A 26,518-nucleotide genomic window follows, 5' to 3' on the forward strand; every position below is an offset into this window, starting at 1 on the left:
TTAACACTTATGACTACATTATATTAAGAAGAGATTTCATTTATTCATTCAGTTCACATATGAGTGTTGACAAATAAAGGCCTTTAATATTACTGATCATCTGAATTAAATTCTCTCTGATCAAAGCTGTTAATGAAGTAAAATATTCTATGTTTCAAAAGAAACCCCCAAACTCAATATAAGAAACATTAGCAACTAGGGAACACTAATATTATTTAAGGATTAAAACATATTTGTAGAAGCTTCATAAAAAACTCTGACTTGGGCAGCAGATAAACACGTCATAGACACATGAGATACAAAAGGTAAAAGTTTAAGACTTTGGAGAAAAAGGCTTAAAATTAACCTATACAATTTCTTCTTAGTATCAAGAGTGTAGCTTTAAGTAAAATGTGTAAAGATTGTTTGCACAGAAGTGACTGACATTTCTTAAGAAGGTTTTTTTTAAGCATAAATGAGACAAGAAATTCAAGTGGAAAGTGGTGAGAGGCAGTCCTAACGTGGCTCATTTACATAGCCTGGTCAATCAGCTAATAAGCACATGTTAGGAACTGAATGGCAACACTGCAAAGAAACAAAAAAAAATTAACTTCTATCCATTTACTTGGGTCCAATGGACTCATTTAAGTAAATTAGAGAAATAAAGAAATGACTTTGTTACATACTGGGCTATAGCATTTCCATCTTCAAGTCGCCTACAGTTTTGAAATCATGAGAAATGTATCTTAATTCATCCTTACTTCTAAGAAATTATGAGTATAGGGAAAGCCCAAAGGCCTTAGATGAACCTGAGCATTGAGACATAACTGAACTTCTCATGAAGATTTATTTTCAGAAGCTTGTTAAGTACTCTGTGTTCAAAAAGAGAAGCCAAGCTACCCTGACATGCTGGGATGCTTTTTGAGGCTTTTTTGAATTTTCATCTGGAGAGCACTGTGTGGCATCTTCACATCATCTGAAGATATGTATCCAAAGTGATCAGAGGGAGGACAGAATCTTTCATTCACATCTTAGGTAAAAGTTCTAAAGTATTTTATAAAACATGTTCAAAGACAGCACTGTTCCCATAATGTATTCAAATATGATCACTTCTGGTTGTTGAAACAGAGTTTTTGTCTGTACTGATCCAGCATATTTTTTCATATGTGTGATCTGTCATTGAGTATACACTCCTCAGAGTCAGTTATTATCTCATCAACTATTAACGTAAACTTTCAATTATTCAGGGATTGGTACTGAAAACATACCTTGCAGATACAATAAAATACAAAAAACTGAAAGACCTGGAACATGTGTTTGTGTCATGTGACAGGCAGAGTGAATTATGGGAAGAACACAGATTAGGAAACAGAGGATCTGTGTGCTGGGACCGGGTCTGCCTCTTCCTACCTCTGAGGCCATTGTTCCTCCACACACAGAGGAGGGGTGAGAGCCATGGTCTGCAGGGAAATGAGGAGACTCAAATGTGACGATGAGTGACTGTGCTCTGAAGCAACACAGGGCTTCATATATGATATATAATGATATATAGTCCTAGACGGCTTCCCAGGTGGAGCTAGTGGTAAAGAAGCTGCCTGCCAATGCAGAAGGACCAAGTCGCTTCAGTCATGTCTGACTCTGTGCGACCCCATGGACTATAGCCCACCAGGCTCCTCTGTCCATGGGATTTCCCAAGCAAGAATATCGGAGTGGGTTTAGCAGGGTTAACCTGAATAAATGTTTTCCTGAGGACACTCAGTAGGGATTCCCTGTGTGTAGAAGGGAAGTCGCTCAGTTGTGTCCGACTCTTCACAACCCCGTGGACTGCAGCCTACCAGGCTCCTCCATCCATGGGATTTTCCAGGCAAGAGTACTGGAGTGGGTTTTGTACCCAGATGTGGGACTAGTGATGTGGGATGGGAGGGCATGGCAGATACCTGAGCTGCTCAAGGTTGTTACATTCAGGTGACAGTTTGCTGGTGATGTACGAATATGAAGTTTTGGCCTCAAATTAGGTACAAATATGCTCTGCAATGATAAAAACTGAGACGTACTTTGCGAAGGTTTTCAATATTTTTTTGAGGTAAAAGAGATTTTCCATTTGTGTATTAAGTAATGTATTAATAGCAAGTACCAAGAAAAATACAAAAACTTCCTAGAGATTTTTAAAAATAAACACTTTAAAAACTGCTCAAATACTTATGGCATTTGTAAGAAATATACAAGGATAATGTCCTAGGTATTAGCCTTTATACATTAATGCCCTGAAATGGGTGTTTTGTAACTTTTGTAGTGTGGTGCTATGAAGAGAGAAATGGAGAAACTGTCCTTAAAAGAAACACCAACTATTTATCATTGCAAATTATTTAGGAGGAAAAGCTGCTTACTGTGCCAAAGACTCTGAGTTCAGTCTGAAATCCTGGGACTTGAATGACTGCTGTGAAGGAAAAACAAAGAGTAAGTCACAAATCACAGAAGACAACACTGGGAATATTCACATGCTGAACACCCACCAACTGGCTGAATGAGTAGAGAGCAGGCCTGTTCTGAGCACAAGTGTCTTATCAGCATAACGTATTCATGCCCATAGAAAACCAAGGAAACAGCTCTTCAGATTGGTTAAGCACTCTTTGTAAATGAAGTGAGCTTTTAGGTGTGTGTCAAAAAGAGTCAGTTGTGAATCAGCCTAAATTAAGTCAGTAATGCTGTGTTATATTACTCAAGTTATGCGTTTACCTTTCACCATTGCATCTTTCCTTTGTAATCTTCCCACTACACTCTATTTTCATGAAGCCACACCCTGAACTATGTATAAAATTCTGAATCTGCAAGCTCTTTAAATCTTCTACAAACTTTGCTCAGTCTGTTTTACTAATGGCACCTCCATGAGGAAATCAAATAAGCACTTTGAGTGGTACCAGAGTACACACTGAGAGTTAGTTAGAGGGTTCCTCTGCTTGTCTGTTCTTTGTTGCTCAGTTGTATCCAACTCTTTGTGACCCCATTAACTGTAGCCTGCCAGGCTCCTCTGTCCATGGAATTCTCCAGGCAAGAATATTAGAGTGGGTAGCCATTCACTTCTTCAGGGGACCTTCCTGATCCTGGGATTGAACCCGGGTCTCCTGCATTGCAGGCAGATTCTTCACCACCTGAGCCACCAGGGAAGCCCCATTCCAAATCAAAGTATACTGCGGAGCAATGGTGTTTGATATGAGACAGTATTTTAGAAATCAATTCAATGTTGCCATAAAACAGACTTGGAAATTTTATTTAGAGATAATTACATGTTATGGAAATGATCTACTTAAACTTCACATAGAAAATATAAATGTTTCTGTGTTAAAGCTTTGAATTACATATGAATGAAAGAGATATACCATAACTATCTAATTAAATTCTTAAAAGTCCATAAAACAAAACAAAAAAACCAAAATGAAGTGAAAGGAAAGGGGTAAAACTTTCTGTTTCAGTCTTAACTTCTTTGAGTAACTACTGCTTTCCCAGGCTTATCTCTACTGAAACTTGCTTTGCCTTTTTAGATTTCCTCCTTCACAATCAGATTTCAGCAAGATTTGGCACTGAGCACCTTTAAACAAGTATTACTTTTCTTATCATAAAGATTTCAAGAGGATTTTGTACTTTTCTGGACCATAATAATGTGATATTATTGCTGGCTATATAGCTTTAAATCAAGCACGTAATAAAAGCAAGAGTTAAACGACAAGGAGGCTTAGTGGTGAAAGGTGGATGTTGTAGTGTTTTAAAGAACATCAAAAGAACCAATCTTTTATTTTTCTCAACTATTTGAAGATAATCTGACTCAGTTAAAATGTGTTTGGGAAAAAAGGTACACGTACACAGAAAATTTAAATTCAACGACAAATGCAGATTGCAGAATAGTCTACCTGCCCTCGAGCCAACCCATCAAGAAGAAAACTATCAAAACCTCTCAGAAAGCATCAATTATAACCTAATTTTTTCAGTTTTTTCTCAGGCTTAAGGAATAAATTCCAAACAGTGCAATCAAATTCATGGTAAGATGCTTCTTTTACATGGTCTAAGTATTACTTCTATCTCTTTGCCCAATGCAAGAGTAACATCTTAAATAAACGTACATATATACAGTTGTCCCTTAGTATCTGAGGGGGATTGGTTTCAGGACACTCTACCCCCCAGATACCAAAATCTACAGATCCTAAAAGTGCCTTATATAATGGTGTAGTATTTGCATATAACCTAACAACCTCCTGTATACTTAAACTCATCTCTAGATTACTTATAAATACCTGCTGCTGCTGCTGCTGCTAAGTCACTTCAGTCGTGTCCGACTCTGTGTGACCCCATAGATGGCAGCCCACCAGGCTCCCCCGCTTCTGGGATTCTCCAGGCAAGAACACTGGAATGGGTTGCCATTTCCTTCTCCAATGCATGAAAGTGAAAAGTGAAAGTGAAGTCGCTCAGTCGTGTCTGACTCTTCGAGACCCCATGGACTGCAGCCCACTAGGCTCCTCTGTCCATGGGATTTTCCAGGCAAGAGTGCTGGAGAGGGTTTCCATTGCCTTCTCCATATAAATAACTAATATGATATAAATGCTATGTAAATAGTTGTAAATACAATGTAAATGCTAAGTAAATGGGTGCCAGTGTGACAAATTCATTTTGCTTTTATGGAACTTTCTGGAATTTTTCCCCATGTAATTGTGAACCATGATTGGTTGACTCTCTAGATGCAGAACCTGTGGGTAAGGAAGGCCGACTATGTACATGAAATGTTGTAAAACCAGGGGATTAAAAAAAAAACAAACCCAAATCATGGCTCTAATCAGAATTTGAGTCTACTCCAGAGATTGAGGGAAGAGAAATCAGACTGAATTATCCATCACTGTCAAGTCAGTGTTACTTTTTCTTGTGTGCTGTGACCCCGACAAACGAGTAACAGCATATGGCCACATGCAGGTCTTAGCAAACCTGTTTTTAATAGACTTTTCCTATGAAATGGGTGCTGTGATGTCCTCAGAATCTGTCTGAAGCAGGTTAAGCATGTCCTTGCCCTGATTCCTACTGTATTACTGCATTAGTATGGTGGGCACATCCTGGGTTCAAATTCCATGAACCACAAATTAGTAGGGGATCCACATTGTAAAGTTTTAACACTGATTTGTAAAAGGACACTTATTTAATTAGGACCAAAACTTCACTTCTAAACACCTTTACTCACTCAATCCTTGGTCTCAGCACCAGCATGCCATATGGGTAGTTATTCATGGAGGCAAAAGGACGGGGAAGAAGGAGGTGTCTCTGTGAGCTGTTTTGTTTCACTTTGTGTTTAAACAAAAATGTCCCCAAAGCTATGAGACAATCAGCCCATCAACACCGCCAACCATCAAGGCCAAGGAGCATGACTGCCCTTCTTTCCCTCCTGTCCACTCACACCTCTCACCTGTCTGGGGACTTAATTTCCTCTTCATGGATACCCTTGATATGGAGAGGAGGGGATGAAGAGAGGAAGATGAGCAACGCAGAGGAGATGAATGAAAGGATCAGAATCTATAGACTCTTGCTTCCCAAACCCTCACGATTTCTAGTGATGCTCGTACATTTAGATGCAGTGAGACAAACACGAAAGGAATAATTAATGGAATGATTTTCAGTACCTCCCTTGATTACACGGAGATTTACTGAGGAGCAACTCATAAAAAACCGTGCAAAAGAGACATAGGCCATGCAAACAACTCACCCAAATATTTTTATAAACTTGAAGAATGAATATAAAATTAAGTAGATATTTGATCAATGTTTGTTGCAGTAGCACACCAGCTTTAAATAAGCCAATTTATGATACAATATAGCTTTATTTTTATGTGCTATTTATATACCTCCTGATAGCTACCTTTTCCAAAGAATTAATAACAGCAATTTCTTTTTATACTCACTTTGTAGGAATTTTTTTTCAAGTTTTGTTTTTGTTAAGTCTTTATTGAATTTGTTACAATATAGCTTCTCTCTTGTTTTGATTTTTTGGCTACAAAGCATGTGGAATCTTAGCTCCCTGACCAGGGATCAAACCTGCAGTCCCTGCACTGGAAGGTGAAGTCTTAACCACTGGACTGCCAGGGAAGTCTCCAGGAATTTTTTTTTAAAGAGGAAGAAAGCCCAACAACTAGGGCTGTTGGTTAAATTATAATCTTGATTCTGTCCTTAACTCTATATGGCCCAGGGAAGCCACTTAACTTCTCCTGAGGTCTGTTTCCTACTTGAAAAAGCACAGAAGGTGCTCAGAATAAAGGCATGAACTATCATAGCACCATTCTTGCATTTTACAGATGAGGAAATGGAGGCCCAGAGTCACCTGGATTACAGAAGTAGCCTGAAGGTTATAATCCAGTATTCAAACTGATTTAACAGTTTAGTTTAACAGCTAAACTCTTTTTCAATACAATTTTGTTTGAAAGCCTCACATACAAACACTTAAACACCTAGAATTTCTCTAGGTGAATTGAGGTTTGGAGGCCAGGGAAACCTTGCCTCCCTAGATTGACTCTCCAGAGCCTGGAGGAACAGGGTTCTACAGAGAAGAGTTTACAAACTGCCCAACTAGACAAGCTCTTTCAGGTTTTCTCTACTGCTTACTCCTTGGAAGGAAAGTTATGACCAACCCAGGTAGCATATTCAAAAGCAGAGACATTATTTTGCCAACAAAGGTCTGTCTAGTCAAGACTAGTTTTCCCAGTAGTCATGTATGGATGTGAGAGTTGGACTGTGAAGAAGGCTGAGCGCCAAAGAATTGATGCTTTTGAACTGTGGTGTTGGAGAAGACTGTTGAGAGTCCCTTGGACTGCAAGGAGATCCAGCCAGTCCATTCTAAAGGAGATCAGTCCTGGGTGTTCTTTGGGAGGAATGATGCTAAAGCTGAAACTCCAGTATTCTGGCCACCTCATGCGAAGAATTGAATCATTGGAAAAGACTCTGATGCTAGGAGGGATTGGGGGCAGGAGGAGAAGGGGACGACAGAGGATGAGATGGCTGGATGGCATCACCGACTTGATGGACATGAATTTGAGTGAACTCCGGGAGTTGGTGATGGACAGGGAGGCCTAGCGTGTTGAAATTCATGGGGTCGTAAAGAGTTGGACATGACTGAACGACTGAACAGAACTGAACTGAAAGTTGTGTTTGGATGGGGGGGCATACTTTTATGATTTTAAATATTCATATAAGTTTGCTGTTGGTTCTTTTAGAATTTATTATTGGTTCTATGAGCTGTACTTGGCACTCAATCTTCCAAATATGCTTTTCCTTAAGAATAAAATATTCCTTTGTATTAAGATGTTGTTTCTAGAAGTATGTTGTTGTTTAGTCGCTAAGTCGTGTCTGACCCTTTTGTGATCCCATGGACTGTAGCCTGCCAGGCTCCTCTGTTCATGGGATTTTCCAGGCCAGAATACTGGAGTGGGTTGCCATTTCCTTCTCCAGGGGATTTTCCCGACCCAGGGATCAAACCGACGTCTGCTACACTGGCAGGCAGATTCTTTACCACTGAGCCACCAGGGAAGCCCCTTCTAGAAGTATATAAAAAAAAAAGTGAAAGCCTTCATCTTGACTCATGATTTGTAGTTTTTGGATACTAATTATGCCAGGTAGGAAAAACAAATATTGAGTTGGCCAAAGAATTTGGGCTTTTTTGTAAGATGTTATGCCAAATACTTAACAGAATGCCACTCTAGGGGCAAGGAGTATGCTACACACCCTGGAGATGCAAAGCTAAGCAGGTTCTAATAACTTACACTCTAACAGGGAAAGGCATGGAGATAAGCGATGAGGCAGAGGAAGACCCACATTACGATAAAAAGAAATGTGCAGATATAAAGGCACAGAAGCCCTGAACTGCAACTGGAGGCTTCAGAGGAGCATTCTCAGAGGAGGAAACATTTAGCCTAACTCCCATGGAATAAACTGAAACTGATCATTGGAGTGGTGCAAAAACTATACAGTTGGAGAAACCGGGGTAAGCAGAGGCTGGAGGCTTTGTGTGTGCAAGGCAGTGTACTCAAGGAGGATGATTTGGGAGATGAAGAAAAACTGGTCAGAATGTCTATTCAAACACTGAAGGATGACAGCTAGATTAAAACTTATGAGATTTGGACTTTAAAGGCAAATAGAACACCAACTAAGATTTCTGAGCTGATAAACCACATGACTCGACTTCTATATTAGGAACAGAAAATGGTGTACTTCCGGTAGGCAGGTGAACAGTGCAGTAAAGACTGGGATATGGGAGCTGGCGACCTCCCTAGGCAGGGGTTGGGGGTATTTCACGTCATCCTGCCCAGGCTCCTCTCCTGCAGTGCGCACTTTAAAATAACTGGCGCCTCTTCACTTTCTAGTCTTTGTCCTTTCCTTCCCTATACTCCTCTGTTCCCATGGATTCAACCCATATGTTTATGCCAATGACTTTTAAATCAATACCCTGCACCTCAATCTTCAGTTTTCTTCAAAATGGTTTGGCAGTTTCATTAGTTTTCAGCAAATAAAAATACGCTTGGAACCATACATCTGCCTCAGAACTATCTCGCCACTCTGAGTTCTCAGCCAGTCTCTGCTGCACTGGCGGCTGCACGGGGACTGACACTTTGTGCCTCTCACAGTGAAGCCCCCTTTTGTTCTCACATATAGAGGTGGTCACCTTAGAAACTTAGATTGTTCCTTTTCCTTCATATGGACTTTGTCACCACATCCTACTTTCTCATTATGTTTGGTTTGGATGGCTACAACAGCTTCTCTTGGTCTTATACAGTACTGCTTTTATTTTCCTTCTTCTAATCTCAGACCTTCTAGAATGACTTTTTGAAAGAACTGACTTGACCATGCCATCCGCCATGTTTTAAATCTCTCAGTGGCTCACAAGCGCCTTCAGGATCACATCCAGCTCCTTCACATGCCATGTAAGGATCTTCTTGATCCTGTCCCCTTATGCAGGTTCAGCTCTACCTGTTTTTTAACTCTGTAGCCTAGCTCCAGCCACGATGAAATATTTGTGACAGCCTGTGTGTCATGCCTTAGTATTTGTTCAGTCTGCCTGGAATGCCCTTCCTCCCATAAAACTCAATTTAGAAATCAACCCCATTGGAAAGCATTTCCTGACCTCATTAAGCTTAGGTCAGCAGGGGCCAGTTCTATTTATTTTCCTGCATTTCATATAGAAATTTATCAAAACACTTAAGACTACTATGCTGCAAAAACCCCTGATGTTTGACTATTTGTTCTTTCAAGAGAGAGAGAACTCCTTACTTAAAGGTGAAGGTAGATGACAATTCCACTGACACACTAGGGGAGAGAGGAAAAAAATTGGGCTTTTAAAAATGCATTTGGTTTTGGGCATATTGGACCAGAGATTCCAGAATGATATGTAAGTGAATGAATCTGCAGGTCAGAATACTGGAATGGGTAGACCTTCCCTTCTCCAGGGGATCTTCCTGGCTACACCCCAATACAAAACTAAAAGTTTACTTTAAAAAAATAAAATACAACATTCTGCTCCAGAAAAAAAAAAAAAAAAAAAAAAAAACTATTTGAAATTATAGAGGTAGAGGATAATCGAGAAAGAAATATTAGAGAAAAAAAAGATGTACCGTATATATCTTCATGAAGGCTTGTATTATGGTATCAAGCAAAGTTAGAGAATGAGATACAAACAGAGGAGAGGTAAGCGCACTGTTACAAACATTAAGGAAACAGAAAAAAAAGCAGAGGTGTTAATGACCCAGGATGCTGGCCTATGCATTTCATTACATGGCCTGTAAACTGCTGAAAATGATCCTTCCCTCCATCCTGCGCTTTATCCCGAGTCTCCTTCCCTTGTGACCAGCTGGTTTTTCAGTTTCTCTGAGGAGCACTTTTGACCACTTGAGGGCTTCTGCACAAGCTGCTTCTAATGCCTCAAATGTATCCTCCTGGTCTCCCCGCCTCCGCCCTTCATAAAAACTAACCCATCCACTTCTCACCACAAGGCCTCACAGCTTCCCTTCAGTCCTTTCACTGCTTATGTTTAGTTTTATGACTCATTAATTACAGTTACTTTCACTCATCAGGCTGTAAGTTCTGTAAGGTGAGGGACCTTTTCTGTTTAATTCACCACTACACTACCCAGACTACATTCTACCACAGTTCCGCGGGACAACAGCAGGCATTCAATGTATGTGTGTTAAGTGAATAAACAGCACAGACTCCAGAGGGGTGGAGGGATGAGGATGCGGATCATTGGCTGAGTGAGGGCCAGAAGAACGTGGGAGGGAAAATGACCCAAAATACAAATGGAGAGGTCGGCCGTAGAAAGGAGGGCACATCTTTCTTTGAGATCTGAAAGCCACTAGAGAAGGAAGGGGAAGTAACAGAAACACAGAGAAAGCACAAAGTCAGCCTGTTTTAAGACTCTGAGGAGTGTGGACCTTATTTTGACCAGGCTCTGTAAAGAATGGGGTAGGGAGTCAGGAAGAACAAAAAGACGATCAAGACCATGGGCCTCACTCAGGCTGGGAATCAAATACGACAAAGAGATAACCACTACAGTTAGGTGCTGTTCTTCAGCAGTGATGAGATTCCAGAGTAGAAGTGAAAGAAACAGACAACTGGTTTACTCTCAGGGCTGGGGACTGGGAAGCCCTGTATGCCAAGTCACACACTCGGAGAGCCATTTATGTGTACGACATCAAACTGCTAAATGACTGCTGCTTTCATGCATCTATTTCCTGGTGGTCTAAGAGCTGGTCTGGGGAAAGTGAAAACTGGCGGCAGGGGCTTCCCTGGTGGCTCAGTGGTAAAGAATCCGCCTGCCAATGCAGGAGACCCTGGTTCGATCCCTGGTCCAGGAAGAGCCCACGTGCTGTGAAGCAACTAAGTCTCTGAGCCACAAGCAGGAGCCTGTGCTCTAGAGTCCAGGAGCCGCAACTACTGAGCGCCTATGTTGCAACTACAAAAGCCCAAGTGCCTACTCTGCAACAAGAGAACCCAAGCAACGAGAAGCCCATACACCACAACCAGAGAAAAACCCCCTCTCACTGCAACTGGAGAAAAAGCTCGAGAAGCAAAGAAGACCCAGCACAACCAAAAGTAAATAAAATTAAAACAAACAAACAAACAAAAAACCAATGGCAGATAACCAAGAAGGCAGGAAACATCAGAATGCCACCTCTTCCCTCTTAAAAAAAAATCTGCAAACTAAAGAATCATTTGAGTCAGCCACTGCCTCTTTGGGGACTGAACTATTTCCTAGATGAGTGATGTGGGAAGAAAACTGGGAGACTGAGGGAGACATGGCATTTTATCAAGCCCACTGCAGCCCTCTGTACACTGCTGACCATCTGCTCATGAGCAACATCATCACTGCTGATGTTTGACAGGGTCAGGTTTGATTTGGAAGATTAATACATCTCAGTATTACATCTCAGTACAGCTGCTCCTCTTTATCTGAGCCTTCATTCAATAAGCATTTATTGAATACCTGCTTTGTGCTAGATGCTGGGAATTCAATTTTAAATAAGTCACAGTCCCTGCCTTCAAGGAACTTTTAGCTCTTTTATTTACATCCAAAAGGGAAGACAAGAATAGAAGACAAACGTCATACACATGAACCACGCTGGAGTTGTCGGTTACATTTTTCCGTTTGACCCTATGCTTGACCTTTTCTGTCTCTATCTTTATTATAAAGATTAACAGGTTTTATAAAATGACTGTGTATTTTTAGCAGCTTCCCTGGTGCTCAGTGGTAAAAGAATCAGCCTGCAATGCAGGAGATGCCAGAGACGTGGGTTTGATCCCTTGGTAGGGAAGATTCCCTGGAGAAGGGCATGGCAACCCACTCCAGTACTCTTGCCTGGAAAATCCCATGGACAGAGGAGCCTGGCAAGCTACGCATGTGGTCGCAAAGAGTCTGAAGCGACTGAGTTTGTACTTTTACTAAAGTTTCAAAATACAGCTAATCCTCATTATTTGTGGATCCCTATTTGCAAATTTTCCTACTCGCTAAAATTTATTTGTAATCTTCAAATCGACCTGTGTGGTGCTTCTGCAGTTGAACACATGCACTGGGGCAGAGTGGTGATACACGTGAGCTGCCCAGTGCACATGTTCCAGATGAGGGAGGAACATTAGAACCTCCTGATGCCTGGCACGTTTCTAATGCTCTGACTTACTGCATCAGTTCTCATACAGAAAAGAAGCGTCCTTTTCCTGATCTATTTAGTGACATGTTTTTCACATTTTTGTGCTTTTTGTTGGTGATTCTGCCGTTTTAAAGGAACCCTAAGCCTATTGTTGCAGTGCTGACCCATGTGACCAAGTGCAAGAGGGCTGAGGTGCTTCACAGGTAAACCTTGTGTGCTAGTTAGGCTTTGTTCAGGTGCAAGTTGTACTCCATGAGTTCAATTTTAATAACTTGACTATATTAGATAAAGTGTTTTTAGACCGACATACATATAAAACAAGGTTATGTACTGGTGGGTTGATGAAAATCTTGTGACCAGAGGCTCTCAAGAACCTAATCCTGCATTTGCTCTAGGAGCGCTGATTTAGAATTCAGTAATTCAGTGTTCATGGTGAATTTATAGAACATAAGCACTGTAAATGAGGAGAACTGACTGTGTAGTTTCCAGCATGGCTTCTGTGCACCCACCAGATTACTATTTTACTAGTCTTAGTTGCTACCTTTCATAATCTTATTCCTTGACAAATGTATGAAGTTTGGGGGAGCTCTGTCTCAATCAAATCATAATCATTCATTGAGAATATCCTACATGTACAGTACTAAGATGGGGACTTTGGGAAGAATACACATGTTGGAAAGTTGATTCCTGTTAGTTTCACATGGCTGCGTGTAAGGGCTTATAGACTCCTTCTATTCAGTCAGGTCAACTGGAAGTTTATACCCCGAGGTCAAAGAGCCTGAAGTAGATACGTTATTCCACCGATGAGGCTGGAAGAACATTCTCTAGCAAATTCCGAAACTCTGTGACTACAAAGGGGCCTTCAGAAATGTAAAGGATTATTTTGCAAAGATCAGCACATTTAGGGTAGAGTCTGGGCACTGGTAGTTTTACACAAGTGCCCAGGGAGATTCTGAAGCCTAGCAGTTTGAGAACTATTACTCTAGCATATATCAAACCAGTAATTTGCAGGGCTTGGAGAGCTCAGGACTAATTCCTGACTTGTGTGTATGAGGCTGACTTGGCTTAGTAGCCAGTAAGCATGGATTGCTGTGATCTCTATGGTCTCCTCCCTTTCTTTCCTTCTTCCCTTCCTCTGGTTGGAATCTCAATTCTTACCAGCACTGTCCATCAAGGAGTTCAAGTTCCCTCCCAATAAGCAACATTACACAGACACAGTATCTATCAGGCTCATAATTTATTGAGGGCAAATATACGTATAAATGACTTGGCACAAAGGAAGTAGGTGAAAAATGTGGTAAGAGACAAACAATATGCTACAAGACTTTGGGAGAAAATGCGATTTCTCTGAACAAATGGAGGTTCCAGCTGGCCTTTCTGCAGCTCAGTCTTATTCCTTATTCCTCTTCCTCATTATCTCAGTATGTGTACGTATGTATATCTGTTCATGTTAGTTTAAACACAATTGCTTGGTCATGCTGCTTTTAAATTTGTTCTTTTGTTGTCTTCTTCAACCATGTGTACCCAGGTAAAAATCACACTTTTTTTTTTTTTGACATTTATAAGGTACACATTTATTGGCTGTAGCAGACTAAATAAACATACACGGTATTTGAGGTAATTACAAAAGTTGTGATAAAAAATGTGACCCATATAATAAGATGATTCACATGGAAAAATTCAATCTGAAGTGCAATTTAGACCTGTACCTGCCAGTGAGTTTAAGGACAGGGCAATATATAGCCTCCATGGTCTTGGCCCAGGCTTGTTTTCTCCTGTGATCTTGGGATCGAAACTGCTTTTCGGTCAGTGATTCTGCAAGTTGGTGGGAGAGAGCATTTTCTTACAAGTGAGATGCCAACCTTTGGAGGTTGATCAAACACCCTCTCTCCTTTGTGGGAGATACAGCAGTGGGTAGGAGGGTGCTGTTTAAACACACCCAAAGTAACGAGGAAGCAGAAACAGAAGTAAAAGAAAGAAAAGACTCATCAAGTGCAAAGACGTTTAGTAAGAGAGTGATAAAAAACAAATCTGTTCCAATATGTTCAGAGGGATTCCATTGTACACATGGTTTGTTGAGAATAAAAAAAGACATTTAAGTAGAAAAAGACTCTTCCCTTTTTAGGTCAACTGGAGAACCATGTTAAAATCAGGGACAACCACGATCATGTTATTGGGATTGCTAAGTAGCAACAATTAACAACAATGTTTTTGTGTGTGTTTAGTCAAGTCTGATTCTTTGTGACCCCATAGACTACAGCCCTCCAGGCTTCTCTGTTCATGGAATTCTCCTGGCAAAAACACTTAAGCAGGGTAGCTCTTTCCTTCTCCAGGGGATCTTCCTGACCCAAGGATAGAACCTGGGTCTCCTGCACTGCACGCAGAATCTTTACCATATGAAGAGGAGGAGAGGGCAACAATAAGAACATTAGCAAATAGTTAATTTTCCACAGCTTATGTAAAGATTAGCATTCAGCCAAGTTTCTTAAGCAAAGGAAATAAAAGATAGTCAAGTGACATAAATTTAATTGACACACTTTCTATTCATTCATCACACTGAGCCTCACATACCTAGATACATCTTTATGTGAAGCTGTTGTTTTTAAGTTGTGTAGTATGTAACTCCAACAACACTACTTACATACTTGCAGGCAATGGGAAAATAAAAGCAAAGTTTCCTATATCAAGATCTTAAAATCAAAATTGTAATTTGAGGAAAAACACATATAATCATATGTATACAAAATATTATATATATTTCTATTAAAACAGAGCAGTTGCTTTCAGGTACGGGTGGGGTAATTTTGATCCCCAGGGAAAATGTCTGGAAGACATTTTTGATTGTCACAATTGGAGGGGGTTAGTGCTTCCGGAATCTAAAGGGTTGAGGCCAGGAAGGCTGCTCAACATCCTACAATACACAACACACTCCCTCTGAACAAAGAATTATCTGGCTCCAAATGCCAACGGTGCCCAGGCAGAGAAACACATAATTGCCTGACAAAACAAGAGGACAGCAGAGTTAGGGTATCACAGAACTTCTAAAACAAGGGTCACGCTGACTGTCAAGTCAAAAGACAGGGGGAGTGATAGCAATCAATTCCACCACTATCTAAAGGGCAATTTACAGCTTGGAATAACTGGTGGGAAGTTTTCCCAATGACATCTTTCAAAATTTAGATTTGTAATAGATTATAAGAGGGATGTTACGGTTAACTTTTGATCATCATGGAGAGCAAATACTGTATTATACTATCAAACAGACCTTAAAGTCACTGTCAGAGAAAGTGTGGGCCAAGAAGAACATTGGTTTCATCCAGTACAGCATCACGTATTTTATACTTTTATGTGTCTCATTGTTCAAAGATTAGAATCTAAACTTGCCTTCTCAGAATCATGAAAGAGTCCTTCAAATACTTATCAACGGTTTATTGAAACAATTATGAAGACATAATCAAGAATTTATATTATTCTCTAAACTAAGTTTCCATGGAAGATTTGTATAAGAAAATGAGATGGGCTCAGAGACTCAAACCAGTTGAAAATCAGTGGGTTGCTACACTGCAAAACAACTTTGCCCTTACATTGTTCTGTACACATTTTAAGTGAGGGAGTTAGGAAGACATCAAAGAAAATGAAAGTGAAAAGTGAAAGTCATTCGGTCTTGTCCAACTCTTTGTGACCCATGGACTGTTCTGTCCATGGAATTCTCCAGGCCAGAATACTGGAGTGGATAGCCATTCCCTTCTCCAGGGAATCTTCCCAACCCAGGGATCAAACCCAGGTCTCCAACACTGCAGGTGGATTCTTTACCAGCTGAGCCACCAGGGATGCCCAAGAATACTGGAGTGGGTAGCCTATCCCTTCTCCAGCGGATCTTCCCAACCCAAGAATTGAACCAGCAGATCTTCCCAACCCAAGAATTGAACCACCTACATTGCAGGTGGATTCTTTATCAGCTGAGCTACCAGGGAAGCCCTAGGAAAATGAAATATTCCCCAAACCTACTTTGGGGAGATGAGACTAAAACCACTAGCAATTATCTAGGAGAGAGAAATTAACAGGACAAGGAGTTAGTGGGGTCTCACTCTGTGGGGGGTTAAGAGCACTGCCCAAAGTAGCAAGAAACAGAGCTGCAGGGGAAGAGACAACGCACAGGCTAAGTTACCCTCATCACAGACATTGACTGCAGAAGAGGTGCAAGAGGAGAATGAATAGCAAAACTTGTGACAGACCTTCAACAGAATTAAGATTTCATGGGTTCTTGCAGGGCAAGAGAGATTCTGGAGGTTTTTAGGGTTCCTCTGCGGAGAACATTTCAGTTCAGTTCAGTTCAGTCGCTCAGTCGTGTCCGACTCTTTGCAATCCCATGAACTGCAGCACGCCAGCCCTCCCTGTCCATCACCAACTCCCGGAGTTCACCCAAACCCATGTCCATTGAGTTGGTGATGCCATCCAGCCATCTCATCCTCTGTCGTCCCCTTCTCCTCCTGCCCTCAATCCCTCCCAGCATCAGGGTCTTTTCCCATGAGTCAACTCTTCGCATGAGGTGGCCAAAGTATTGGAGTTTCAGCTTTAGCATCAGTCCTTCCAATGAACATCCAGGACTGATCTCCTTCAGAATGGACTGGTTGGATCTCCTTGCAGTCCAAGGGACTCTCAAGAGTCTTCTCCTACACCACAGTTCAAAAGCATCAATTCTTTGGCGCTCAGCCTTCTTCAAAGTCCAACTCCTCTCACATCCACACATGACCATAGCCTTGACTAGACAGATCTTTGTTGGCAAAGTAATGTCTCTACTTTTCAATATGCTATCTAGGTTGGTCATAACTTTCCTTCCAAGGAGTAAGCGTCTTTTAATTTCATGGCTGCAGTCACCATCTGCAGTGATTTTGGAGCCCCCCAAAACAGTCTGACACTGTTTCCACTGTTTCCCCATCTATTTCCCATGAAGTGATGGGACCGGATGCCATGATCTTAGTTTTCTGAATGTTGAACTTTAAGCCAACTTTTTCACTCTCCTCTTTCACTTTCATCAAGAGGCTTTTTAGTTCCTCCTCACTTTCTGCCATAAGGGTGGTATCATCTGCATATTTGAGGTTATTGATATTTCTCTCGGCAATCTTGATTCCAGCTTGTGCTTCTTCCAGCTCAGCTTTTCTCATGATGTACTCTGCATATAAGTTAAATAAGCAGGGTGACAATATACAGTCTTGATGTACTCCTTTTCCTATTTGGAACCAGTCTGTTGTTCCATGTCCACTACCACTAGACCATTCAGGTATGACCTAAATCAAATCCCTTATGATTATACAGTGGAAGTGAGAAATAGATTTAAGGGCCTAGATCTGATAGATAGAGTGCCTGATGAACTATGGATGGAGGTTCACGACACTGTATAGGAGACAGGGATCAAGACCATGCCCAGGAAAAAGAAATGCAAAAAAGCAAAATGGCTGTCTGGGGAGGCCTTACAAATAGCTGTGAAAAGAAGAGAAGTGAAAAGCAAAGGAGAAAAGGAAAGATATAAGCATCTGAATGCAGAGTTCCAAAGAATAGCAAGGAGAGATAAGAAAGCCTTCTTCAGCGATCAATGCAAAGCAATAGAGGAAAACAATAGAATGGGAAAGACTAGAGATGTCTTCAAGAAAATCAGAGATACCAAGGGAACATTTCATGCAAAGATGGGCTCGATACAGGAGAGAAATGGTATGGAGAACGTTTAGGGACTTTATTATTGGGAGTGGAATCTGTGCTTGTGAGGAGACTCACGCTGGCTTTGCTACTGTAATATTATGGGGGATCCCACTCACTTTTGTTTTTTTAAAAATGCTTTTAAAAAATCATTTATGTATTTATTTTTGGCTGCTCTGGGTCTTTGTGGCTGTGTGCTCGCTTTCTCCAGTTGAGATAAGCAGGGGCTATTCTTCACTGTGGTGCATGGGCTTTTCACTGTGGTGCACAGGCTCTAGGCGAACGAGCTTCAGCACCTGCGGCTCGAGGGCTCTGGACCACGGGCTCCAGTAGTTGTGGCCCACCGGCTTAGCTGCCTCATGGCATGTGGGCTCCTCCCAGACCAGGGATTGAACACATGTCCCCAGCACTGGCAGGTAGATTCTCATCCACTGAACCACCAAGGAAGTCGTCCACTCACTTTCTTTGCAGGGCATCGTATCTCTCTAGGCTAAATATATTTTTCAAATGTAAATAACACTTTTTTAAAACAATTGACATCTTTTTCCTTTAAATATTTATAAGTTATTGAACCAAGTTATGGAGAGAAAAAGAAATATCAGTGTCTGCACTGAGATTTTTTAGGGGAAACCAACAAGCACTTGAATGCTTATTTACTTATAAGTTAAAATTTTGACTTAGTTCTCTTCAGATAACGAAAGAAAAGTTCAAATATTCCCTGAATTTTAAAGTGAATTAAGCATATAGTAATTTTTGTCTATCTGATATAATAAATTAGAGGTTTAATCAACTGTATTTTCTTTGATAAATGAATTATTAAAGTGAAAAAGATGTAAATTGATTTTATTCTTTAGCATTGCTGCTGCTGCTGCTAAGTCACTTCAGTCATGTTACGATTGTATTCAATGATTTAGTGTATATTAACTAACTTTTAGGTAGCTGGAAAAATCTACCACTGTCTATTATAAATTTGCTGTTGGACACCAGCACAGTAATAAAATCATATAATTCCTATGTTTAAGAATAATACGGATATACTTCTGTTACAAGGAGAAGTAAACAGAAAATTTTTTTCTATTTGAAGTGATTTTTAAAAACAGTGATACAGAGCATAATTAATCCAGGGTTTAATAAAGTCTACTTTGGGGATGAAGAGGGTAAATAAAAGTCAGATATTTTGTAGAATAAGGCACAAACATGTACACCGAAGGCAACTTATTCACTGCCTACTATTTTCCTGATAGGTTGACAGAATAATCAATGTAAAATTTTGTGTGCATGTGTTCAGCTGGAAGAGGAACTACCATGGAGTTATCTGATGCTTTGGGGTTCTCTGTTCTTATTTTGGACTAGACAAGAAAACAGCTGTTCCTGAATATAAGTGGAGCATGCAGTTCAGTTTGGAAGTCAGCTCTTCTGAATTAACCAAGCCTGCTCTCTCTGACTCTATATGCTAAAGTAAAATTTTGAAAATAATTAAAACACTTTTCTCTCATGAAGAGATGAGCTATGATGGATATTTTAACACTTATCTTAGAATAAAAAAATATTATTCATTTAATGAGTTTTTAGAGAAAGACATAAAACATCACAGTAATTTCTCCACATTCATAGAAATAATCTAATATTCCTATGCATAACTGTTACTATATGCCTGGTACTTACACAAAAACATAATTGGTTGCATTAACATTGAAAATTTACTGATATTAGAAGGTACTCTTTTATTATAGGTTTCATTTTTTAGAAATTAAAAAAAGAAGAAAACTAAGCACTCTCAGAAATTTAAAAAAAAAACACCCTGGGCATTTTAGGTATTAAAAAAAGATAATTAGATATTTCAGTATCTTGAAAGTATAAAAAGAACAGAATTACCTCTGGTAATAAGAACAGATACCTAGATATTTTTATTAAAAAAAAAAAAAAACAACTCAAAATGAACTAAAGACTTAAATGTAAGCCCCGAAACCATAAAACTCCTCAAAGAGAATACTGGCAGTAAACACTCTGACGTGGGTCTTAGTAATATTTTTGGATCTGTTTCCTCAGGCAAGGACAACAAAAGCAAAAACTAACAAATGTACTCCATGCTCCGTTGTGTCCGACTCTTTGTGACCCTATGCTACGGACTTTATTTTTGTGACCCTAGGAACTGTAGCCTAGCAAGCTCCTCTGTCCATGGGATTTTCCAGGCAAGAATATTTGAGTGGGTTGCCATTTTATCCTCCAGGGGATCTTCCCCAACTAAGGGATTGAACCTACGTCTTCTTCATTGCATGTAGACTCCCTACCACCGAGCCACCCGGAAAGCCCTAACAAATGGTATTGCATCTCCCTAAAAAGCTTTTGTGCAGTGACGTAAACCACTAACAAATGAAAAGGCAGCATCCTGAATGGGAGTAGACAGTTTGGTGATGTATCCAATAGGGGGTTAATATTCAAAAGGACACATGCATCTTAATATCTAATAAACAAACAATCCAATTGAAAAATGGGCAGAGGATCTGATCAGATATATTTCCAAAGAAGACATCCAGACGGCTAACGGGTACGTGAAAAGATGCTCAATATCAGTTGTCATCAGGATAATGCAAATCAAAATCACAATGAGATATCACCTCACACCCATTAGAACTGCTATCCTCAAAAAGACAAAAAATAGCAGGTGTTGGCAAGGATGCAGAGAAAATGAAACCTCTGTGCACTGTCGGTGGGAATGTAAATTTTTACAGACACTGTGGCAAAACAGTAGGGGAGGTTCCTCGAAAAATTAAAAAGAGAACTACCATATAATTCAGCAATTCCACTTTTGGGTATTTACCTGAAGAAAACACAAGCACTATTTCAAAAAATGTATGTATCCCTACGTTCACTGCAGCGTTCTTTACAATAGCCAAGATTCGAAGCAAGCTAACTGTCCATGGACAGATGAATGGACAAAGATGATGTGGTTATATAATGGACACACAAAGAATAAAATCTTGCCATTTGTGAAAACATGGATGGATCTAGAGGGTATTATGCTAAGAGAAGTAAGTAAGATGGAGAAAGACAAATACCCTATGATTTCGCTTACATGTGGAATCGAAAAGACAAAACAAATGAACAAACAAAACAAAAACAGGCTCAGATACATACGGGAGGGGGGATGGGAGAAACAGGTGAAGGGGATTAAGAGGCACAACATTCCAGTTATGAAATAAATTACAGCATAAGGAATATAGTCAATAAGATTATAATAATTTTGTATAGTGACAGATGGTTACTAGATTTACTGTGGTGATCACTTCATAATATATTTAAATGTTGAATCACCATGTCACACGTCTGAAACTAATGCTGTATGTCAACTATACTTCAAAAAAATTAATTAAAAATGATGTCAAAGATATATTGGTGAAATAAAAATATTATGAGCCTAGTTTCATCAAAACAAAGAACAGACATGAACAGACATGTATCCATATATTCAGATAACATCTTTAACAGGGTATGCAAGAAACAGAGTAAAGATGAATGCTAGCAGGATACAGGAATTTTTATCTTTCATTTACACTATTCTCTATTGTTTGGATTTTTAAAACTATGAGCATATATTACTTTCATAGTATCAATAAAAATTTTACAAAAGGAACTTTAACTACAATTTTCCTCCACTAATACATGAATGATGTAGGTTAGTACTTAGGCTAGCAAAAATAAAAAGCCTAAAAAGAGTTCATAGTATAAACACAAATGAAAGTTGTCAGCACTTCTGTTTTCCCAAACCTCCTGAGTTGCTTTTCTCCCTGATAGCACCAATACTCTTCCTTCTATAAGATGTAAATTTACAGCATGCTACGATGAAGATTTTCTAGAATGAGGCTGAGAAAACATTCTCCTATACCCCTGTGGTACATGTTAATTTGGGGAATCTCTGGCCATTTGTGGTGTGTAATGAACAAGACTCATCCTCTCCTCTTGCAGAGGAAAAGCCAAATGCTGCCATCACCTGCCAGCACTTCAATGAACCAGATGAAATGTTGGAAGGTATCTGGTACACTGAGCGACACAACAGGTGTGTTCCACTTGGAAGGACTTAGAAGATTTAGCAGCTGCCAAATGGTATAATTTTACTTCTTATTCTATAGTTTGAATAGAAATTAAAAAAAAAACAAACTATTGAAGGGGTTTCTTTCCTTTTTTTCTTAACAAGTACAGACAATATGATTCTACAGGCTTCCACATGAAGAAAGGGTACAATGAAACAAACATAAAAAGGGATGTAAAAATGCAGCAAGAGGGCTTCCCTGGTGGCTCAGCGGTAAAAAATCCACTTGCCCATGAAGGAGACATCGGTTAGATCCTTGATCCAGGAAGATCCCACATGCTGCAAAGCAACTAATCCCCTGTGCCACTACCGCTGAGCTTGCACTCCAGAGCCTGGGAGCTGCAACCACTGAGCCCATGGGCCACAACTACTGAAGCTTACACACCCTAGAGCCCTTACTGCTCAACAAGCAAAGCCACCATGAGAAGCCTGCGCACAGCAACTAGGGAGTAGCCCCTGCTCTCCACAGCTAGAGAAAAGCCTGTGTAGCAACAAACACCCAGCACAGCCAATAAGCAAACTTATCATGTTAAAAAAAGGCAATGTAATGCAAAACGTGGCTAGCTGTGCAGCAGCAGCTGTCTGCCTGTGTTGCTGACTAGACGTGGAGGTCGAAGGGTCTGGCCTGAGAGCACGGAGGCTGGGCTTCTACCAGCAAGGTTGTTCTGAACGAACTCCTTATAACCTCTCTGGATCTATCTTGGTTTCCTCATCTACAAAAAGGAGCTGACTAGAATCACCAGGGTTGATCTCTAAGGTTCCTTCCATGTCACCAATTCTATAGTTCTATGAACTTAGGACCCACTCTCCAATTCGCCCTCAATTCTAGTCACTTATCAGAGATCACTTTTCATGTCCTTTTTTCAAGAAAAAACTTATCTCATATATGATAATAAAAATAAAACTTGCACATGAAATTAAACATCTGATAGAATTTGTGGTAGGTTTATAAGGCAGGATCTTGATAAAATCAAACCATACATACTCTGATAAAGAAACTAAACTGAAGAAATGCAACTATGCCAGGTGCTAAGGAAGCCCAGTTACACATTTCTCAAGGGCTGGCTGTTTGCGTCATGACTCAAGAGTATACCCAAGGCATTTTGGTTACCTGGGACAGCATTAACGTTTCCCGGGGAACTTCTCACATAAGCTTAGATCATTCTTTATACTTTCTCCAAAAGGGATGTAAAACAGTGTCTAACTATTCATGTGGTATGTTCCACATGTGAAGACAAATACATATATGTAAGATTCTAGTGGCTCAGACAGTAAAGTGACTGCCTGTAATCTGGGAGACCTGGGTTCAATCCCTGGGTTGGGAGAAGGACGTGGAAACCCACTCCAGTACTCTTGCCTGGAAAATTCCATGGATGGAAGAGCCTGGTAGGCTACAGTCCATGGGGTTGCAAAGAGTCGGACACGACTGAGCAACTTCACTGGTTGGTTGGTAGTCTAATACATGGATTCAGATAAAGTAGATCAAATTATGTGTTTCAACAAAAGAAATCCTTGTATCTTAAGCCTTAAAGCCTTATTTGAGCTCTATCTTCTCCAGGAGAATTTTTCTTCTTCTTTCCCTAAATGTATTCCTAGCCTCTAACACATCCTTACTCTACCTATTTATGTTTTTAAATGTTTTACGTGCACATCTACAAGTTCTTTGGATCTACCAGAATTAGGGTTTGGGCAGCAGTGGGACAGCCTGAAGCAGATCTCAAGGGTCAAGTGGGGTATCTGAAGAACTGTCCGTTGGGATATAATATAAAGGTCTATTTCAAGCATGAAGATCAGTCTGTGAGAAGACAAGGCACACACAATTTAAAAAATCAGTTACAGTCTAGACTGAGACTACGGTGCGGCAAGCGCGGCACAGGCAGTGAGAACCGGGGAGTCTCAGAGGCAGGAAGAGGTCTCCTTCCATAGGAGCACAGGCGCATCAGGGCGCGGCAGCCAGTGAGGCACTGCCGGAGTTCCTTGTAACTCCTCTGGCTGAGGGAGAAGTAGCTCAAGGTTGTTGGAGAGGAACACACTAAGGTGCGTTCAGTGTCCAAGTTCAGCCTGAGGCACAGGTGGGAATACCAGTAAGCCAACATAAGTAAAGGCCATGTCTTTCAAAGCATCTCATCCAGTTCCTGACACAGAATACAAATCTTGTTAGTTGTTATGATGACTCCATGCCGATGTGTTAAATGCTTTCACTGCATGTATGTCTTTAGGTTAAATTTATATTAGCATCTTCCTAAATTCTCAAATATGGTGAATTTCAAACAATGGATACTATTACACATGTGACATCTGCCCACAGCCAAATTCCATGCCAATCCTTTCAACTGCATCCACTGTATTCCCCATACTATTATAGGCAACCATTGCCATAAATCCTTGCTGAATCTGTAACTGGAGTTTTACCAAGAATTGTTTGTGTTTCAATTCTCTGCAGCATAAGCTGTTCATTCACACATAAGCCAGCCATGAACCACGGGGGCTGGAGTTAACAGCGGCCTCCTCTTAGCTCTCCACTGCTAATTTTAGGCTGTTATGTTATACCTTGACATCTGGCTATAACATCCTTTATGTATCTTTGCAGCTCTTTCCTTCAGACTTGTGGTCACTCTTACACAATGGTTCTTAATGTTGGTTGTGCATTAAAATCACCTGGAAAGTTTCTGCAGTCTACCCATGCCAAGGCCCTATTCCAGCCCAATTAAATCAATCTGTGGATGTGAATGCAGGCCCTTTTTTTTTTTTTTTTTTTAATTTCTCAGGTGACTTTAATGTGAAGCCAAGGTTGAAACATCTGCTTTACACAAGAATTATGAACTTCCGCTTCTGGTTCACCTGTACCCTCTTCCTCCCAACTCTTCTGACTGTCCTGGAATTTTAACGTCGAAGAGAACAACCTGCCCAACCAATAACTCTAATTCCTTGACTAGCTCAATTCTATTGACATGTCCTTCAATTTCACCCCAGCTCTTATACACAACTCTGTGGATTTATCATAACTTTGAGCTGCCTGGCATCTGATATATTAAATAAGCAAGATAGCTCCTGGATTTACAGGTCATTGTTTCAGCTGGCTCATTCCTTTCCTGTCTCACACTATGCTGCCACTGGGGTGTGGGTGGCTTGCTGCAACCTTGCTAAGTCTGCCAGTGTTCTCTCAATTCCACGTCCTTTCTTATCTGGCTGATCCTCCGTGGTGGGTCACTCCTGCGACTGCTTGACCAATGCTATCAAGTCTCTTCTCCTCTTGTTCTCCGTCACACCCACAAAACCTCCAATTATGCATCAGACCAAATCTGCCTTCTCCACTGCCAGGCCTAGAGGCTGTGGATTACTGAGGGGATAACCCAACAACACGGAAAGATGCCACCAAGGCTTTTATGGTATTCAAACAGTAGCTCTCAGAACTACTCAGGAATCTCTTTATTTGTCCCCAGTGAACCCTGCTCCTGCTGTCATTACAGGTATTCTCACAGTCACTATTCTTCCTGTCTCACTCCTATGACCCTCACACTGGAAACAGACCCACCTTCCTGGTTTGGAGAACATGGAGATCTTCTCAATTTCTAAGCTTCCACGCTACCAACTTACCTGTATCCTCTTTTATGTTTACCTGTTTTAGAGGGGTAATGCTGTATGCTCCAGAGAAGGCAATGGCAGCCCACTCCAGTACTCTTGCCTGGAGAATCCCAGGAACGGAGGAGCCTGGTGAGCTGCCATCTATGGGGTCGCACAGTCAGACACGATTGAAGCGACTTAGCAGCAGCAGTAGCAGCTCTATGCTCAGCACGGCCAGACAACACTCCTTTATGGAGGGGGCTGTCCTGGGGATGCTATGATGTTTAGCCAAATCTGTGACCCCCACCCACTAGACGTCAGTAGCACCCCTCACCTTGCTGATAGTGGCAGAAATTTCTCCAAGCATTGCCAGATGTGTCCTGGGAGGCAAAAATCACCCTCGGTGGAGAACCACTGCTCTAAGCCAAGACTAATCTATCAACCGGTCTTTCCAATGGAAAGCTCCTGCTTCTGCTAAGATCCACGTGTGCTTTCTTTATCTGCCTTCAACGTGAACCTGTCCCCTTGGCTTTGACAACTCGGGATGTGCTTTTATGTCATTCCAGTATTTAGAAAGTAATTCCTGGAACCAGGTCATCCTTCTGGCCACCACTTTGGTTTCCTCCAAGTGAGGCTCTGGGAATGTCGTCCACAGGTTCACTTGCGGAGGCCTGTTCTATTCATCAATCCTCATCACAGTACTGTCAGCCCCTGACACTAGCGCTTGTGTGCCAGGTCCTTGGTGACTACATGCTGAGACCCCACATGACCAGCTGTTTCTGACACTCTTGACTGTACCCTCCTTGAACCTCTCTTTCCCCCTGGCTTCCAGGCCACTTCTTTTTTCCCCTTCTTTCTCCTTTGATTATTCTTTCTTAATCTTCCCTTCACCTGTGAAGTGAAAGTTGCTCAGTCATGTTCAACTCTTTGTGACCCCATGAACTATGGAATTCTCCAGGCCAGAATACTGGAGTGGGTAGCCGTTCCCTTCTCCAGGGGATCTTCCCAACCCAGGGATCAAACCCAGGTCTCC

The 26,518-nt window shown here is 40.9% G+C and overlaps 1 protein-coding gene across 1 annotated transcript in view; it reads right to left on the reverse strand.

Moving 5' to 3' along the window:
- The window catches only part of AHI1 (Abelson helper integration site 1), a 240,372-nt gene that overhangs the window by 24,302 nt on the left and 189,552 nt on the right, over positions 1-26,518 (reverse strand). The window contains exon 25 of the mRNA XM_052645614.1: positions 2,367-2,416. Coding sequence (XP_052501574.1) covers positions 2,367-2,416 — 50 coding nt within the window. The remainder of the gene's footprint in view (positions 1-2,366; positions 2,417-26,518) is intronic.

Source organism: Budorcas taxicolor, chromosome 9, assembly GCF_023091745.1.
Source record: "Budorcas taxicolor isolate Tak-1 chromosome 9, Takin1.1, whole genome shotgun sequence".
Lineage (NCBI taxonomy): Eukaryota > Metazoa > Chordata > Mammalia > Artiodactyla > Bovidae > Budorcas > Budorcas taxicolor.